Here is a 20137-nt window from a genome sequence, read left to right on the forward strand (position 1 = left end):
AAATAACATCCGTCGTCCAACAACACAATTCAAACGTCAGTTATGGTGCTCAATTAACGGTGAGTAATTACGTAAGAGCTGCCAGCCCTCTGGTCCACAAATCACTATGTAAATAAAGATGAGCATCGGGACCAGTGAGCAACATGTCGCTTCTTTACAAGTCTGGATGACTGGTCACTGCACACCCGTTATTCAGCTCAAACCTAAATGGCAAATCATCCTTCCTCCCTGTCTCCCAGGGATAAGCTCACGTGACGTTTCGCAAAAGTTGATCATCGACAAAGGGAATTAACCTGTAAAGGTGACAGGGCAGCAAAGAAACAAAATGCGGCAACGCTAGAAGTGAAATTAGATGTGAACAGAAGGTCTGAAAACGGCGACAACCGAGCAAAGGCAGCAGAAGCCTGGCCCACGGGAAGGTCAGAACTATGAAGGCAGAAAACAAGATGAAGTCGCTTCGGGAGGATTCTAATGGAATGGAAATGGCTTGTCCAAGAACGAGGTGACCCTGCAATGTTGACACTGTGCCCTTTGGAGCGATGCGGCTATGAGCCGCGGGAACTTAGTGAAAGTCCAACCAATTCACACAAACGAAGAAGGTTCTTGCGACAAAAAGGATGACAACACCCCAGCGTAAACGGCACCGGCAACTCTAGGGGATACTTCACAACTTTGAAAAAACTACAAACCACAAGAAGATTGCTCGGCAAATGATTACAAAGGACAAATGGAAGCTGATCCAAACCTAGCAAAGAATATACAATTCAATTCCCCAAGGCACGGGAAAGACGCTTGCTCCATACCGTAAGCTATATGATGAGAAGGCAAGCTACTGGTCAACCTCCTCTGGTCAAGTTTTTTTGCAAATAACTTTAATTCTCAATGTTTCTAAGTTTTTGGGGGTTTTTTTGTTTTGTTTTTTTTTTAGAGGGAGTGGGGAGGGGCAGAGGGAGAGGGAGAGAGAGAAACTTAAGCAGGCACCATGCCCAACAAGGAGCCAGGCGCGGGGCTTGATCTCATGAACCTGAGATCATGACCTAAGCCACAATCAAGATTCAGACACGCAATGGACTGAGCCACCCAGATGCCCCTCGATGTTTTTAATGTTTAAATTAGAGTATACTGAACAAATATTAATTTTACCTTTTTTGTTTTCATTTCCCTATACATTTATGAGCCACAGTAGGAGAGTTTTTAATGTATGGGGAGAACATTTCAAAGGTCACAGAACAACTGTTATTTTTCCCATGGATTTTTAAGATCACTTTACCCGGTTTTAGCTTACACAACTCGTTTTTATGGTCTTGCACTATTGTGTAAAGTGAGGACTACATGTAATTTTTGCCTCAATTTTTCTTTCACAAGTTTCAGTCATTATAAGCGCAAGTCATTCGGGAGTTATCAACAATTACCTGCTAGTCTAATAGCTGGTACCTTCATGAACCTATTTTCTAAATTACTTGTGGTGTCATGATACAATGTCGACAGATGCCCTTTCACCTAAAACCAAAGCAGACATAGAGAAGAGCCTTATGTACCTGGCAGTGGTAACTGAACTAATATACCACTGACTCTTGGGTCCATATTCAATTGATCAGTTATGTCCAAAAGTTCTTCCTGAGAAACATCCTTAGGTTTTAGAATGATCTCACTACAGATCCCTGGAAGAAAAACAAATACAGAAAATCACTTGACTAACAAAGATGTGGTTTTTCATTCATGGTGTCTTACACGGTGTGCAACTGGTTTCCTCTGCTCCCGTCCCACAGTAAGGAAAGGCCCTTCTACAAAAATGGTGTCCAAAGCACCATTAAAAGGGATTTCTCAAATAGCACAGATGTTTTCTCATGATTCACATGCATTTTTTTGGCCCAGTATCCCATCACATTTATCTGTGATAAGCTACTGTTAGTGGATTTGAATACAGTAAAGGTACCAATGCCACCACCACCACTATTAGGCCAAGATCAGCACAGTGAACTGGCCAGGTTTATTATCTGATTCAAGCAAATATAATAAAAATGGACCTTTTTTAAAAAATTGAAATATAGCTGACATACAATATTACAGTAGTTTTCACGGGTACAACCTGGTGATTTGACAAGTCTATTCATTTTGCTGTGCTCGTCACAAGTGTAGCTGCCACCTATCACCGTACAACCCTATTACAATACCATTAACTACATTTCCTATGCTGTGCCTAAAAATGGGCCCTTTAGATGTGCAGTGGTCCCCTGACATGTCACCATAGGATCTGAAATCACATTGAGTTAATTCAGTAAGAAAGCTGAAGAAAAAGATGAAGAAATGAACAGAAGCTTTGGTAACTAATCTCTAATAATAATAATAAATGTTATTCCAGTAGCACTTATTTGACAACTATCGTTGATAATGATCACCCTTTGGAGTAAAACCAGAACACATGATTGAGTAACAAGAACAACTAGGACGCATTCCCACCTACAGCAGAGGCAGCTCTGATCTTCTTCCGGACATACGTATGACTGGCTGGGTCATCGCCCACTAAAATGATACTGAGGTAAGGTCTTCTGTTCCCGAGGGAAATCCATGATTCCACACCTCTCTGTATTTCTTTCTGGACTTGTTTGGCCATTTCAGTTCCTGAGATAACAATGGCATCATGTCTGTGGAAAACAAAAGAATAAGTAGAGTACTAAAAATACAATAAGGAACATTCAGTCACATAAAGGTACGAGGTACAAGCGTGAACTACACATCTATGATTGTTCAATTGAGCAACCATCAATCAGTCCCTAGAGAAAGGCACAAAGAAATGCATGCATATATTGAAAAGGCTTTCTTGCTCTCCATGATCTCAAAGTCAAAAGTGGTGAACTAAGGTTGCTCTTACTCTGTGTTCATTTTTTTAAGGTACCTGATAAAGTATAAGATGGTTCTTTCTTCCTCCTGCCCCTGTCCTTTCACTATTGAAAGGCCTGGTGAAAGCAACATCTGTATGTAGCCCATGAGTATTACACAAACACCAAAGGCAGGTCAATGAATATCATGAAGAAAGGGAAAGGAGGAGGGGGAAGAAGCAATAGAGAAAAAGGAGAAAAGGAAACCTTACAGCACCTGAATTCTTTCTAGTACCCTGTACACTTTTTATTTTCTAATAGGGGCAGGCATCACGAGTATCAACCGACACAAACAAAATGCAAATTTGCTACCCTGTCAAAGAAGTCAACTGTCCTTTCTAAGAGGTATATACGTAACTACACCAAGAATATTCCATTTCATTCTGGCACCAGTGGTCCATAGTGTCCCTCCAAGTTCATACAATTTTGACGTGAACATTGTTCTACCAAGAAGTGGTTCTGAAATGTGGTCTATGGATACACACACCAAAATTGCCTGAGAAGCTTGCTGAACTTACATATTCCTATCCCCATGATTCAGAACAGCCTGAACTCTGGATGTCTAATAAATTCCCACAGATATTCTTGTGCATGACCATGTTCGAAAACCACTTCTTCAGTTCAACGCAAAAGCATATTTTAAATATAAATTACCCGTAGGTAAACAGTTAACTGAGGAAATAAACTGATGAGACACTATAACTTTATAACTATAAGTAAACTCAACTTCTGTTTCTGTCTACTTTTCACTAAAAATTTCATAGCTTTCAAGACAACGAAAATCATGGCAAGTTCAGTGTATCAATCTTGCTCCACCATCCTAATTTTATAAGAGCTTTATTGAAGTATAACCGACATAAAATATACAGCACATATTTAAAGTGTGCTATTTGATGTTTCACTATATGTTTATACTTGGGAAACTATCACCACAATCAAGCAAATGAAACGCTCAAAAGAATTCTGGTGCTCCTTGTAATCTCGCCATTCTGCCATCCTTGCCCTATCCTCTTCTCCATCCCCAGTCAACCACTGATCTGCTTTCCATCACTATATATTAGTTTGTATTCTCACAAATTTTATAAAAATGGAATCATGCACTACACACTCCATTTTATCCAGCTCCTTTCCCTCAGCATATTTAAGATTCATTCATGTCATTCCATGTATCAACGGTTCATTTCTTTTTATTGCTGAGTGGTTTTCCATTGTATGGATATACCAAAATTTGTTTATCTGTTCAATTGTTCATGGATATTTGTGTTGCTTCCAGTTTTTAGTCATGGCAAATAAAGCTGTAATAAACTCTCACGTACAAGCCATTGTACGCACATATCTTCTCTTGAGCAAATGCGTATGCGCGGAATGGCCGGGTCATAGGATAGGTATGTTTACATTTATAAGAATCTCTCAATCTGTTTTCCATAATGGTTGTGCCACTATACATTTCTACAGGCAGTATATGAGAGCTCCAGTTGCTCCACATACTTGCCATAATTTGGTATGGCTGGTCTTTCAAATTTTAGACATTCAACGGGCTATGTGGTGGTAGCTCACTGTGCTTTAAATTTGCATTTCCATAATGAATATTAATGTTAAGCATCTTTTCAGGTGCTTATTTATCATCTGGCCCTCTTCTTTCATGAATTGTGCAATTTCGTGTTTTGCCTATTGTTCTATAGGGTTTTCCCTTACTATTGAGTTTTGAGAGTTCTTCATACATCCTAGGTTCAAGTCTTTTACCAATATGTGATTTGAAATATTTTCTCCTAGTCTGCGCCTTGCCTTTTCATTCTCTTAATTGTGTCGTTGGAAGATGGGTTCTCAATCTTGATGTTCTTCTTTCAGTTTTCCTTTTATGGGGCAGGACTTTGGTGATGTGTATAAGAAATCTTTGCCTAACTCAAGGTCACAAAGGTTTTCTTCAATATTTCCTCCTAGACGTTTTATGGGTTCAGGTTACGCATTTAGTTCTATGATTTAGTTCTATCCCAACCCTAGTTTGATGGGACTTTATTTCAGGATATTATCAAATGCTTTTTTGTGTGTCTACAGAGATAATCATAGGATTACATGGTTTTTTTGTTTTAGCCTGTTAATATGATGAATTACATTGATTGATTTTCAAATGTTAAACCAATCTTGCATTGCTGGGATAAACCTCATTGGTCATGATGTGCCTATCCTTTCCAGATATTGGAGATTTCATCTAAAATTTTGTTAAATTTTTTGCATCTCTGTGCGTGAGAGGTGATTGTCTGTAGTTTTCTTGTCATGTCTTTGTATGGTTTTGGTATCAGGGTGACGCTGCCCTTGTAGAATGAGTTAGGAAATAGCCCATCCTCTTCAAAATTTCCAGAAGAGTTTGTGCAGAATTGGTATCATTTCTTCCTTAAACGGTCCTGGACTGTTCATTGTGGAAAGGTTTAAAACTACAAATTTAAGTTCTTTAATACAGACGGCTATTCTGGCTATCTGCTGTTTCTTGAGTGAGCTTTTGTAGTTTGTGTCTTTGTGCATTCTAATGATTAGTACACAGTTATAATTATAGACTAAATCAAGATAAAATATTTACTTCTGACTTTAAAATTTTATCTTTCAAGATTAGATAACAAACTTTTTTCACTATGTACTATGAATTTCCAGTGCCCATATTTTACTAATTCATTTAAGTAACCTTTTAATTCTAAGAGAACAAGGTCCTCTTAAATTAGAAAATACTAAAGACTGCAGATATGGCAAATAATTCCTGCATGACTCACTTCTATGGGGTGGTAAAAAATAAATACTTTCCATAAATTAAATTGTGTCAGCAATATCGTTAGGGTAAAATACTATAGAAGCAGGTTTATCTACTAATATACTAAAATTCACTTTTATAAGAGAACACATGCATTTGTATTTTAAATTACAAAATCACCTGAGCTCCATGTTACATTTTATAGCACATGCATAGAAATGCTGCTAAGCTCCATGTTACATTTTATAGCACATGCATAGAAATGCTGCTGCTGACGTTTTATTAGTTGATTCTCTGTTACACACAATAATTTGTTCACAGGCTACTGTGAAACTGGCAATCACTGAATGTAATCCAGGATAATTATGTCTTAGATATTACAAAGCGGTGCGACCCCTAGAATGTCAGAGTTGACAATGGCATAAACTGATTCCTGGCTTCCACAGAGAGACAACCTATATACAGATTAAATTTGACTGCATCTTGTATGTTGGGATCTGAGAGAATGACAGGGCTTACTGTATAGCACTGATGTGCTAAGTGAGCTTGCTAATTATAGCTGACATCCTACAGCCTGGCTGAGTTGGTGTTTATGGGTAAACTCCCAGGAGACCACCACCCAATTATAAATAGGAACTTTGAGGATTTTTCTCAAGCAGCTGTCTTAGCCCATCGATTCCCTCAGTCCCTGCAGAGCCTCAGGAAGCCTGGCTCTAAGGGAGATAAAATATAAGGATAAACGGAGCAACCTGGAATTAGTGGAGGCCCAGAGGGTGGATGCCCATGTCAGTCCATATGTTAGAAGAACCAGTAAACACACACATTATCTTGCTCACATAGTCTTCAGTGCATAAACAAATGAGTATTGTTGAAAAATTTTAACTATCAATAACAGTGTAAATATTCAGGCATTAGAAGCATACTTCTCCCTGGATCGAGTCAATCTCTGCCAATCCATTTTCCACCCTGTGGCCAGAGTGAGTTTCCAAATTTTATAATGCCAGTTCCCTCTTAAAACTCCTCACTACAAGCTCATTGTTTATTAATTTAATTAATACATACTGAAAGCCTCCTATCTACCAGGCAGTATTCTAGGAAATATAAATAACAGTATACAAAACAAACTGCCCACTTTTATGTGAACTATAGTCTAGTTGAAGAAGACTTAAGTTTTTTTTATAAGAAGACAAAATTTTTTTAAAGGCAAATATTTCACATATCATTTGTGAAAAACAGAGGGAAAGGGCATTGTCATTTTAAAGATTTTATTCATTCATTCGTTCTTTCATTCATTCATTTAGAGAGACTGTGCGTGCGAGCAGGGGGAGGGGCAGAGGGAGACGGAGAGATGGGAATCTTGAGCAGACTCTGCACTGAGCACAAGCCGATGCAGGGCTCAGTCTCATCATGACTCTTAAGATCATGACCTGAGCAGAAACCAAGAGCTGGACACTTAAACAACTGGGCCACCCTGGCGCCCCAGAGAGTTGTCATTTTATATAGATGGGTTAGGTGTCTCTTCTCTGATCAGTCAGGTGATATTTTATCATAAATGAAGGAAATGATGGAATATGTCATATGGCTATCTGGATAGAATAATGCTAGGCGAAAGGAAATGCGGAGCAAGTACTTCAGGCAGGAGTGCGCCTGGCACAGTTGCTGAATGGCAAGTAGGTCAGTGGCTGCAGTGGACACAAGTGTACCAGGACAGGACAAAGTCAGAGAAGTCAGGGAACATCAGACCTTCAAAAGGATGTTGGCTTCTACCGTGAGGTAGGAAGCCATTTGGCGATTTTGTGGAGTGCTATGACCCGATTTTCATTATTCAATCACTAGTGAAAATGTGGAGGACAGACTATGGGAGCAAGGGGGGAGTGGGGGCACCAATAAGAGGCTAGTATGGTATCCCAGGCAAGAGGTGAGGGTGGCTTGGACAAAGAAGGCCGTAGTGGAGGTGCGAAGCGGTCTGATTCTGAGTTAATTTGGAGGATGAAGCCACTCGATTTACTGAGACTGGGTGTAGGGGATGAGAAGAAGGAGGCAAATATGACTCCAACATTTTGGACCAGAAAAACTGACAATAAGGGAGTTTTAACTAAAATCCAAATTTCCTGTAGCTTACAAGCCCCTACGTGAGCTTTCTTTTGCCTCTGCTAAAGAACACTACGCTTGCCAAGTCCCACATCACACGCAGCTGCATTTCAATTTATGCATTGGGCCAGGTTGCTGTTTCTGGGCCTTCACATACACTACTCCCTCTTCCTGAAACACCCTTCTTTCTTCTTCTGATCTCCCCAGTGTCCTAGCAAGTCTGTTCCTCCTTCACTCCCACACATTCCTCACGTCTCAGCTTGGAAGGACCTCTGGGAAATGTTCTCTGACCCCTTCTCCCTGGGGAACTGCCTCTGCTATGAACCCCACAGCACACCACTCTGACCCTTCTGTCATATGGCAAATCCTTATTGAAACCACTGCCCCACACCCCAATGCGGACACACTGTACTCGAAGCTGTGTGGGGCAGGAAGTTTATATTTACTACAATGTCCTTAATACCAAAGAGGATTTTGCACATTGTATGGGTTTACTAAATATTTGTGGAATTATCCGTGTTAAAATGTTCATTGTATTATAATTTGTTGGAATTCATATGCTGCCACTGAAAACAGCAATTGCAAAAACAGCAATATGTGAAAATATTCTGCATAAAGTCAAGTGAAAATGAGATGAAAAGTTCCAGGTACATAATTTCAAACTTAAAATGTGCCTGCATTTGGCTAAAGATTAAAAAGGAATATGTAACGTAAAATGGTAAGACAGGCAGAATTCTGGATATTTATCCATCTTGAAATGTTTTTTAAATGTTATCAAAAGAGATCTTCTTGAACTATATTAAGAACAGATAGAAAATACCTATAAAACATATAAAAATTAACAATTAACAACCTTACCACCCAGTTTACAGTATCACCAAAATCATTTGCAACCCTCCTCTACCCAAACCCTATCCTCTCCCAGGGTTAAGCACTAACCTGAAACGTGGGCTTATAATTCCATTGCTTTCCTTTAGCGTCCTATGTTTGTAACTCTAAACATTAAAGATATAATAACATACACGATATATAAACTGAAATATATACATGTTTCTTACAGGTACATACACCAGAATGGAACTGCTGATTACAGGATACAAATATGTTTATGCCGACTTGTTTTCCAAAGCTGCTGCCCTAGTTCACAAGCCCACCAGCGGCTCTGCTGCTCTACTGCCTTGACACTGTCAAAATTTTTAACTAAACCAATTAGTTAAATGGCATTTAATTGTGCTCATAATATCCACTTCCCTAATTACTAGAGGTTGAACGTCTTGCAGGTTAATTGGCCATCTGGAGCTCCTCGCCTATGGAATGCCTGTTCATCACTTTTGACATTTTTCTAATGAACTATTAATCTGTGTCTAATTTGTAGTTGTTATTTACACATTCTGAACACTAACCTTAGGTCTGTGTATCAGGTATCACCATTATGTGGCTTGTCTTTTTACTTATTTTATGATTACATTGGATGAAAAGTTCTTAATTCTAATGAAAAACTCAACCATTTTTGCCTCTGGTTTGCACAAAAAGTGCAAATTCTGACAAAATTTCTGTCATAGTTTCACTCATTTGTGGAACATAAGGAGTAGCAGGAAGATCGGTAGGAAAAGATCGGAGGGAAGAATGAAGGGGCGGTAAACAGAAGGGGGAATGAACCATGAGAGACTATGGACTCTGGGAAACAGACTGAGGGCTTCAGAGGAGAGGAGGTGGGGGAATGGGATAGGCTGGTGATGGGTAGTAAGGAGGGCACGTATTGCATGGTGCGCTGGGTGTTATACACAAGTAATGAATCATGGAACATTACATCAAAAACTAATGATGTACTGTATGATGACTAACATATCATAATAAAATTTTTTTAAAAAAAAATTTCTGTCATAGAATACAACAGGACTCAGCTGATGAAACAAACTGGCTAACAAATTGCCAGGAACATTCTCTATAGACTAGATTTTAAAATCCCACAGTATGGTATTTAAGCACGTGTAAAGTGGTTCTCGAGCCTCAGTGAAGAACCACTTATTTAGGCCCCCATCACTCTAGAGCAGGAATAACCACTCTAGTATTCCCGACAGAGGGTCAGTCCCTTTCCATATGAAGAAACCTATGAAACATATGCACGTGAAACCCTTAGAGCTGTGTGCAAACAAGCTATAATCTACTAACTAAAGTGTGAACCCCAAACAAAATTAGCAAATAATGTACACATAAACCCAGCTACTGTAACTCAATTGCAAGCCTTATTAGGTTTATTTTGAATACAAAAAAACACATATTTTATCATGGCAGAATGTACTCTCCTCACTGCCTATATCAGATTTTAGAAATAAATGTGAAAATTTATCACGTAAATTAGTCTAAAAGGCCTAAAATTGTTGCATTTTGTTCAAAATCTGTTGGAAATAGCCTATCAACACATTCAAAAAATACACCAAGGACACTGGAAAGGGGACTTGAAATCTGAAACTTTTAGTGAATTGCAGTCACTGGACCAAAGCTTATAAACAGAAATGTATCCCTTCAAAAGCAAGGGAAGAAATCTACCCCTTCAAAAGCATGAGAAGGAATATAAGAACTAATTTAACAAGAATGGCTTAAACAATATAAAAGCAATTCTGAAAGTCTATTGTTGTGGGTTGAATTGTGTCTCCCAAATCCTAGTCCTTTGTACCTGTGATTGTGACCTCATCTGGAAATAAGGTATCTGTGAATCCAATTAAGATGCAGGATGAGGATGAGGTCATACTGGAGTCGAGTGGGCCCTGAATCCAATAATCCACTTGACCACAGAGGCAGAGATTAGAGTCATGCAGCCACAGACCAAGGAAAACTAAGGATTGCCAGCAAGAAGGGGAGAGGAGAGCAAGGCTCTGCGGATACCTTGATTTCAGTCTTCTAGCCTCCAGAAGTGTGAGGCTCATTTTCTGTTTTAAACCATCTAGTTTGTGGTACTTTGCTTATGGCAGCCTTAGTAAACAAATACATCTGTAATCCTAATTTAAAATATTGCAATTTGTGGGAAGAATCTTTTGATGGAGCTATATTTTCATTGAATACATTTATATTTTGGAATGTAATGGCATATAATTGAGAAGACCTATAATTTTACTGCATCTAAACATGGAAAATTTTAAGATAAATAAATAAACGTGGCAAAGTATTTTAAAAGATACAACTTCTGTGATGACATTTAACATAAGTATTTGTCAAAGAAAGATACTCTGAAAGGAGACACAAAGACAGCAACTGTGAAACATTTAGGCTAAAATATCTTCACATTTCAATACAAAAAAAAAACTAGAATTGAGACTATGTTCCATTTAGCAGTTTGCTCTGAGCTTAACAGGACTTTAGTACCTGTAGAGAAAGTACCTTGAAAACTAAAAATATATTGTCTAAAGAAAAGAATAATTTGCAACTTTTAAAAAAACTGCAGCAAATTTTTAAATTAAGCATAAGATCTTTTTTTTTCCAGAAAATGATCAATGTCAAGGTATTAAACATATGGCTAAGAAACTGATTCAAGAATATGTACCAAGAACTCAGCATGTGTTGAAAGTTAGTAGTCACTTAATTAGCATAAAAATTGAAATATAAAAATCAAAAATTTTCAATTGTTTTAACATATAGGGATATAAATTAACTTTTAAAATGTTAATTTTGAAAATAGCTTTGAACAGGACTTTTATAGGTCCTAAAATATTTGTAAGTCAGTAAAATATTCCAAATATGCAACTCCCATTATTTTTTTTTTAAGATTTCATTTATTTGAGAGAGAGAGAAAGAACACAAACAGGGAGGGGCAGAGGGAGAGGAACAAGCAGACTCCATGCTAAACAGAGAGCCCAACAGCGGGGCTTGATCCCAGGACCCTGAAATCATGACCTGAGGCAAAGGCAGATGCTTAACTGACTGAGCCACCCAGGCACTCAACAAAATTTTCATTATTTTAACATGTCTTTTTACTCTTAAAAAAATTACATAGTCACATTGTCATTAATACACACCAAAAGTGCAGTCAATTTAACCCTAAGATATTTTTCACCCAATGCACCCTGTCATTACTTGCTCAGGTGACATTTCCTGAACAGGTCATGTGGCAAGGGACCCCCAAAGAAGGCAGGACAAAGGGCTCTTCCTTCAGTATTCTCCTCCCATTGCACTAACTTCGGCCTCATTAAAAAGCAATAAATCACAGCGAGGGGGTGGGGGCGGTGAGTAGGAGGGCAGAATAATGCATTACAAATTACTTACCCCAACCCAGAAGTCAGCCCTGGTTCACCATTAAGTGTAAAAGATTTCAAAATGGAGCAAGCAAGCCTAAGAGAGTCTCTCTAAAATTGTGTGGAAAGGCTGTAGGGAGGAATTTATGCAGGTCCTCATTGGAAGAACTCAGCTTTTTGCCAGCTACTCGCTCTCAGCCTAGACTTAACCCCCTCAACTCGAATCCCTCATTTGCATATTAACCCAAACAATCCCATTAATCTAGTTGCAATCTGTTTTGCATTGAGGACCTAAAGGAGAACTGCACTTGGGACCCTTGCCTTTATAATAATTTATAATTGTGCACTTCTAACCCTTGCCCTCTTTGTCTTCCTCACAACATGAATCAGATTTCTACCTGAATCTGGGTCTCCCAAATTGCAATTCTAATTGCCCAAATAAATGCCTGTTTGCTTACATTTCCACTGAATTCTTTCTCCGATGACAGGAGCTATAAGGTTGGACAAGTAACTGTTCTGAAAGGAATGCAATTTCCTTATCTACATAATGGGAATGTTCTCTGTTTAACTCACAGAAAAGGATTTGGCTAAATGTTGACTGGCTGATTTGAAAACATCGCTATTTTAAGTGACAGATGGTGACATACTCAAATAACCAAGCAGCAATATGAAACCAGAAAGCCATCATTTCATGTTGTTTCCATGAGCTTGTTTATTTCTCTATATTTTCCAGGAAATAAACTGCAACCATCCTAATTTATGGTTACTAGAACAAAATGTACTATTTAATTAACTAAAGCAAAGTAGTAAATAGAAGAAAAAAAATCACTACTTTTTCTTGGGTATTAAAATACTCCTTCATAAAATAGTAAAATAACAACAAATAAAATGTACCCAAAATCAGCAGTATATTTAATTTGTATACTTGGCATCTCGCTTCTGCACTAGGTTTCAATCTCATTTTCAACCACAACTTTAAACAGGGCTACAATGGACTGTTTTATGATCTATAAAGATAAAAAAAAAAGTCTAATACCATCATTAGCAATTCAAATTTCTCTGCAGGTCATACCATAGCTTAATCGCTGTGTATTTTAGGGCCTCACTTGGAGATTTTGAGTCTGAATAAGTACAACAGAAATGAAACCCTAGGGAACCAGGGCAAAATTATATATTGATTAAAACCAATCACTAGGACTAGGGAGCCTTTTGAAGTAAATAAATTTTTTGAAAGTGAATAAATACTTAGGAATGTTAAGTTTAAGGAATTTTAAAAACATTTCATTTCACATCCTAAATACTATACTTAACACCTTAAAGTTATTTTATCAGGGATACCGTTGTAAAAATCAATATAAACAAAACCTAAAAGCAAGTTGTTTTCATTTTGCATAATTCTGTTAATCAGTTTTGCAATTTATCTCTTTCAGGTCCCTAACCTCTAAATTAGAACATCAGTAGCCACCTAAACAACATTCATGCTTTTTTTTAGAATCTTAAATGCTAAGTTTTATACCATAAGAACCCTTGGGCAGTCTGCTGAATCATATGGACAGCTTCCCAGAACAATCTTTTTGAATGTTTAATATAAAATACACAGGTTTACAAGGAAACCAGTTTTATTGAAGTACGGCTATCGCTTTTGTTTTTAAAGCATTAAAGAACAGCATCTATTGGCAGATCTAATAACTACTATAATAACAAAGCGGTGAGAGTGTATAGGATGTTTTGAGATCTCTGCATCAACTCTGTAATATTTAAGTATCTGTGGTTTTTACTGGCAATATCTCAAATACTGCTAATACTGCTGTGGTGTTGCCAACATTTACAACTGAAGAAAATGCTAAATTTGTTAGAGGTTAGTCATCTTCCATCTAAGTTTATGGATCCCCTAAAATCTATCCATAAAGTCTTAGGTTAAAACACCCTTCATGGATGCCTGGGTAGCTCAGTCGGTTAAGCGGCTGCCTTCGATACAGGTCATGATCCCAGGGCCCTGGGATTGAGTCCCGCATGAGATTCCCTGCTTAGCGAGGAATCTGCTTCTCCCTTTGCCTGCTACTCCCCCTGCTTGTGCATGTGCTCTCTCCCTGACAAATTAATAAATAAATTCTTTAAAAAAAGAGACAGAGAAAGAAAAAAAAGTACCCTTCATTAACAGAATCTGACAAGATAATTTTTAAGATTTATATGCAAAATTAGCTTTCTTGATTCACAAAAGTTCTACGAGATTTAATAAATGTTTTCAAAAACAGGAACAATAGTGAGATATGTCAATAATTATAAATTGCTTATAGAGAAAGCACTGGGTAGATCATTAAGGTTCAAACCCTGTCTTCACCATTTATTTACTGTTAACATGGGCAAGTTACTTAGTTTCTCTAAGTCTCAATCACCCAAACTATTAGGAATACTAATAGTCTACTTTAGCTGTTTTGAGGATAAAAGGATATTCTTATGCAAAAAATCTCAGCAAACTGCTTAGTAAAGGTTCACTGAATACTAATAAGCACTGAATACTAATAAGAATTTATTTTTCAACAACACAACTGGATTAAAGTCAAGATGATATTCATTGCAGTTATTCATAAATAACCAAAGCAGGGAGGGGACATCTATTTTATTTTTTTTTTAATTTTTAAAAATTTAAATTCAATTAATTAACACATAACGTATTATTAGTTTCAGAGGTAGAGGTCAGTGATTCATCAGTCTTATACGATACCTAGTGCTCATTACATCACATGCCTTCCTTAATGTCCAACACCCAGTTACCCCATCCCCCCACTCCCCTCCTCTCCAGCAACCCTGTTTGTTTCCCATGATTAAGAGTCTCTTATGTTTTGTCTCCCTCTCTGATTTCATCTTGTTTTATATGATCTCACTCATATGTGGAACTTAAGAAACAAAACAGAGGATCATAGGGGAGAGAGGGACATCTATTTTAAACTATATATGCCCCAACTTTAGAATTACGAATCTTTGGATAGTCTTTGGTTCTAGGCACACTCTTTATTGTGAGTAATCACAGAAACCTTCATAATCATTGATCATTTTCAGGTCATTAGGTGAACAAACCTTGCTGGTATGATGTTGACAAGAACATGACCTGAATCTGAGAGTAAATTATTTCATATGTTCTAAGAACTAGACACTGAACAATACCAAGATGGTTATGTAAGTTATGACCAACTGACTTAATGTAATATAACGCAGCCAATAAAATGTTAGTAAAAACAGTAACACAGAAAACAAACATGACGTAATGTAAAGTGAGCAGTTCGGATAAGCATTCTTGGATAACATCCAACCCTGAGTTCTTTGACACTAATTTAGGTTTAGATTATGTTCCACTCTGACCACAAAGTTTCTATCTTTTAAGTATTTTTTGTCTGGTCCAAACGGCACCTAATAGCAAATCTCATTTACTACTAATCATTAATTTATCCCACTCATTGACAGTTCAAATTTCTCCCAAGTTCCAAGCTCCCTCCACAACTTAATCATCCCCAAGCCAAACTATTTTAAAACCTGCCATTGGGCTCCACAGAATTCCAGGAGAGTATGTTACCATAGAAACTTATGTGTTTTTGTTTTTTCCTGTTTTTATCACCCAACCAAGGTATTAACAGGAAAAAATAACATTTGAAAAACAAAGATTCAGGTCATTAAAGAAACTGCTTACTGTTTCCTAACACCATGACTGAGTAACAAGATGTGACATTAATACTAGTCTTTTTTCATCTCTTGACCCATCTTAATAGGAAAACTTGATTTTGGAGACACTACACTAGAACACATTATCTCTAAACAGCTGGGACACATACATAAAACTCAGATATAGATACTAAATGGTAAAACATGTAGGTTCTAAATTTAAAATGACATTAGAAACTGCTTAGAAATCAACATTGTAGCCAGTTATCTCATTAGATAGGTAAAGCATTAAGATAGGAAAACCACACTATCACATTTCCGGACAAAATTTGATTTTGAGAAACTGCTTTTGCTCGTCATTGGAACTAACTCTTATCTTGGTTGAAATCAGTCTATGAGGGGCGCCTGGGTGGCACAGCGGTTAAGTGTCTGCCTTCGGCTCAGGGCGTGATCCTGGCGTTATGGGATCGAGCCCCACATCAGGCTCTTCCGCTATGAGCCTGCTTCTTCCTCTCCCACTCCCCTTGCTTGTGTTCCCTCTCTCGCTGGATGTCTCTATCTCTGTCAAATAAATAAAATAAAATCTTTAAAAAAAAAAAAAAAAGAAATCAGTCTATGAAAAATCAGCTTTAGTAATGGTCCTAACTAGAGTCCGGGTCCTTCAAGCTTCACATGAGGATAAAAGGATCTTTACATCAAATAATTCTATTGCAGAGAAAAAAATATTGAATGAGTACTAGAGGGAAGAGTCTGAATAAAACTGAACAGCCTTACTGATAAAACTTGGTCTTTTTTCAATTATAAAATTCAACTACTCCCTCTACAAGACATGAATATTTAACTAACATAAACCAGTATCTTTTAATAGCTCCAAAATTGTAGCGATTGGTTTTTTTTGTTTGTTTGTTTTAATGCTGGTCTACCTGCAAAAACTATAAAGCCACTGGCAATGAGACATAAAGAAAGGTGAGGTTTCTATCAAGAGCTGTAGGCCGGACACAAAATTTTACAAATACTAAAAGGATCACAGCAGGATCAGGAGACAAAAGAGAATCTGCCAAATTAATGACTTTAGGAATCACTTTGCCACAGGATAAACATGGAACAAACGCTTAGGATATCCATTTAATTATTGAAAATGAGTTCAGGTAGGATGATCTAAGCAGCATTTGGGAAGTCCCTGTTGTAGGATACCTGAAAATCTGCTTTGACCATGGCATTAATGTACAAGACGTGTAACCTCCCCTCCAAATGGGAAATGCTACTGCCAGGCTCCATAAACTGAAAGCACTGGGCCAAAGATTCATGTGATATTTATAATCCAGGGACGCTTTGATTTGTAAACTCACACAGAAAGGCAAAAATAGCAAAAATTTAATCACTAAATTTTTTTTATTTTTAACTTTTTGGCTGTTTAGATAATTCATTTCAAGAAACAATAAGCTGTTAACAAATATAAGGGCTTATTTATTTCTTTGACAGTAAATATATTTTCTTCCAATTAATAAGCTCTAATTTCTCATGAGGAAATAAGAAAAAAACTCACTGTAAATCTTAAAAATGAGAGAGAACTTAAATGATACTTCAAGATTTTGTAAATTTCAATTCTGTCAAAGATTATTTCTTGAAATCCCAATTAAAGAAAATACTTCATTAAAGTACTTATATGTTCCATTAGTATAGGTATCTAGTCAAAAATATGAAAAATAATCAAAAATGCTTTTTCACTTTTCATTTAAGGCTCTATTTGGCTCAGAAACTGGCAATAAATCTGTTAATTTAAAACAAAGTTTATCAGACTCAATGATAATTTTCAATAAAAATAACACTAAGGCTCAAATTCCAAGTCAATAGGAATGATGTCAGATTAAACCACGTTCACCATGAAGAACTAGACAAATAAGGTGTAACTACATATTAAAAAAGATGACTGAGGATGGGGACAAGTGGGGAGGCAGACAGTGGCGACCTCTGGAAGATGGAATCTCTTCTCTCTGCTGGTCCTAGAAGAGAAAAGAGACACCAATAAGCATCAACACACTGTCCGAATTCCTCCCCACCCGAGACCCAACAGTCCACAGGTGTTTCTCAACCTGACAGCCAACTTCACCTTCAAATATGGTATTCAGTGCCAAGAGGATGTCAAAAATACCACCCTATCCTAACCTGATTAGCACTGTTTTAAGAAAATAAAAACTATCAAAAGTATTATTTATTTTTATAGTCATAACCTGTATCAAATGGGGCCGAAAGCAGCAGGGTTTAAAGTAATACTTCTTTATATTAAGAATAGCTTTCCAGGGAGGCCTGGTGGCTCAGTCCATTAAGGGGTTAAGCGTCTGCCTGTCTGCCTGCCTGTCTGCCTTCTAAGGCTCAGGTCAGGATCCCAGGGTCCTGGGATGGAGTCCCTCATCCAGCTCCAGGCTCAGCTGGGAGTCTGCTTCCCCCTCTGCCTGCCTCTCCCCCTGTTTGTGCGTGCACTCTCTCTCTCTGACAAATAAATAAATAAAACCTTAAAAAAACAATAGCTTTCCAAATTGTTGCATTCAACTATTTTAAAGAGACCATTAAATACAATTTAAAAGATCTGATTTATCCCTTTGCTCGTGCAGGTGTGTACAAAGCACGGGGCTACCAGGAAATTTTGGGTTATAACTGTTGTGACTCCCATTCAATGTACACGGAGAGGATGAGGTGATGGGTTCTTTACATCAAGCTGACAAAGGAAAATTCATCAATTTACACAATCTGGAAAAGGCTATTCTCACTGGAAAGAAGCCCTAAAACAACTGAAATTCAAAAAATAGAGTGACTATAGTACATAATTTAATTCTGCAATTCAAACAGAATTCTACAAAATCTGCTTTTTCCTAGGTAGTACAGCTGGTTATTCCAAACCAACTGGCAAATTCTTTCAGACACCAGAGAGCTTCATTAACCAGAACTCAGAATCAGTTATATTCTCACATATCCTTATGGAAGACCTAATCGACAGAAACTACATCTAAAGCAAACCCTACTGGAAATATATATATTTTTGTTTTAGTCACTCACGACTGAGAACTAAATATATGTATAAAATGGGAACTAATCAATTTAAATTAAATAAGCAGTAGTTATGTTTCCACATTACTGATTATTACTTTCTTCCAAGTACTGTGTTGCTCACTGACGATACACAAAGATGAAAAAGACAATCTCTGAGCTCGTAGAACTGCAGTGAACACGCGTTACTGGAAGCCCTCAAAGTCTGAAAACAGAATCTCTTCTGGACTCACTGGCTCTGGGTCAAGGGAATATATTTTTAGATGCTTAGGTCTGAGTCTGCAACTCCAACAAGTAGAAGGCGAAAAAGTGAAGAGTTTGGGGCACCACTGTGCAGAAGAGCTAAAACCGTACCACTTTGAGTCCGTGCAATGCACTAGACAGCAAGGGGATCCAAAGAGATGCAATGATTGATTAGTTCAATCTTAGACTGAAGAGGTTTGGGAAGCGCCATACAGAAAAGACTGATTAATCAAGATTAATATCTGATTTTGTGAAATCATTACGAATTTTAGAGTGGGAAAGACCTCAGAATTACCATCAACAAAAGAATTCAGAAACTCAAAACACTAGTAAACCATCTAGACTACGTTCACGCCTTTGTTTATGAAACACAATAACCCAAACAAAAGCAACTAGCTGAAACAAGCAGACCACCTGTTTCCACCGCACCTTTCCTAAGGGCCTCAACTGTCTTCCTAAACCACTCCACTGTACCTTCCGCAAAGCAGGAATATTCTGGCGCCAGAGCCCAAAGCCGACCACGTCCTAGTTGCCCGAACTGAGGTCGACCCGACCTGCCCGCAAGGCCCGCAAGGCCAAGTTCGGAGCCTAGGCAGGCCTCGCCCCCAGCCCCGCAGCGCCGCGCGGCTGCCCTAGCCTCTGGCCTGACGCGGGAGAGCTCGGCAGGCGCCAGAGGCCCACGCCCCGCCGCCCCTCCCGCAGCCCGCGGCTCCGCACGCGCCGGCACCCACAGCCGAGGACAGCGAGCGTCCTGGGCGCCCGTACCTCACGCCGCTGCTCCGAAAGCCGCGGAACACGCGCCTGGCTGCTACCGGCACCCCCGACAGCACGGCGCTCCCGCCCCGCGCCGGCACGCGGCTTAGACTGCCACCAAGGAGGGAGAAGCCGCGGGCCGGGGCTGCCATGGCCGCGAATCGTCGGCTTCCGGACGGAGGCTCCGCCTCCCGCCGCTGCCGTCCTCGCAGCTGCACACTGGGCTCCGCCCCCACCCGGCCCGGCCGGAGAGCCGGTCGCTCCAGCAGTCGGCTTCGGGCGCCATGCCGGGGCGGGGCCGGGAGCCAAGCTCAGGGCTGGGGGCGGGGCCTAGAGGACCGGGAGGCGGGGCCAGGAACCGAGCTCGGAACCGGTCGGGGACGGGGCCTAAGAAACTCTGGGACAGTCCGGGGGCGGGGATGGGGCTGGCACCTCAGCCCCAGACTGAGCCAAGTATGCGGGGCAGGGGGTACCACCCTGAGACTGGCGGTTTGCCGTGT

General features: G+C 38.9%; 1 protein-coding gene across 4 annotated transcripts in view; it reads right to left on the reverse strand.

Moving 5' to 3' along the window:
- MTHFD2L (methylenetetrahydrofolate dehydrogenase (NADP+ dependent) 2 like) overlaps positions 1-19920 on the reverse strand; it is a 124730-nt gene extending 104810 nt beyond the window's left edge. For 3 of the 4 annotated variants that reach the window (XR_006778112.2, XM_087864081.1, XM_045789568.2), the window contains exons 1-3: positions 19650-19920; positions 2461-2645; positions 1539-1661 (exon numbers count right to left, since the gene is read on the reverse strand). Coding sequence is in view for 3 of the 4 variants with exons in the window: in XM_087864081.1 (XP_087720207.1) it covers positions 1539-1661; positions 2461-2645; positions 19650-19789 (448 nt within the window). In the remaining variant the exon portion in view is untranslated. The remainder of the gene's footprint in view (positions 1-1538; positions 1662-2460; positions 2646-19649) is intronic. The other variant, XM_045789579.2, reaches the window with a different exon arrangement.
- Positions 19921-20137: the final 217 nt, after the last annotated feature.

Source organism: Ursus americanus, chromosome 8 (assembly GCF_024610735.1).
Source record: "Ursus americanus isolate L20-20 chromosome 8, mUrsAme1.1.p, whole genome shotgun sequence".
In the NCBI taxonomy this organism is placed as follows: Eukaryota; Metazoa; Chordata; class Mammalia; order Carnivora; family Ursidae; genus Ursus; species Ursus americanus.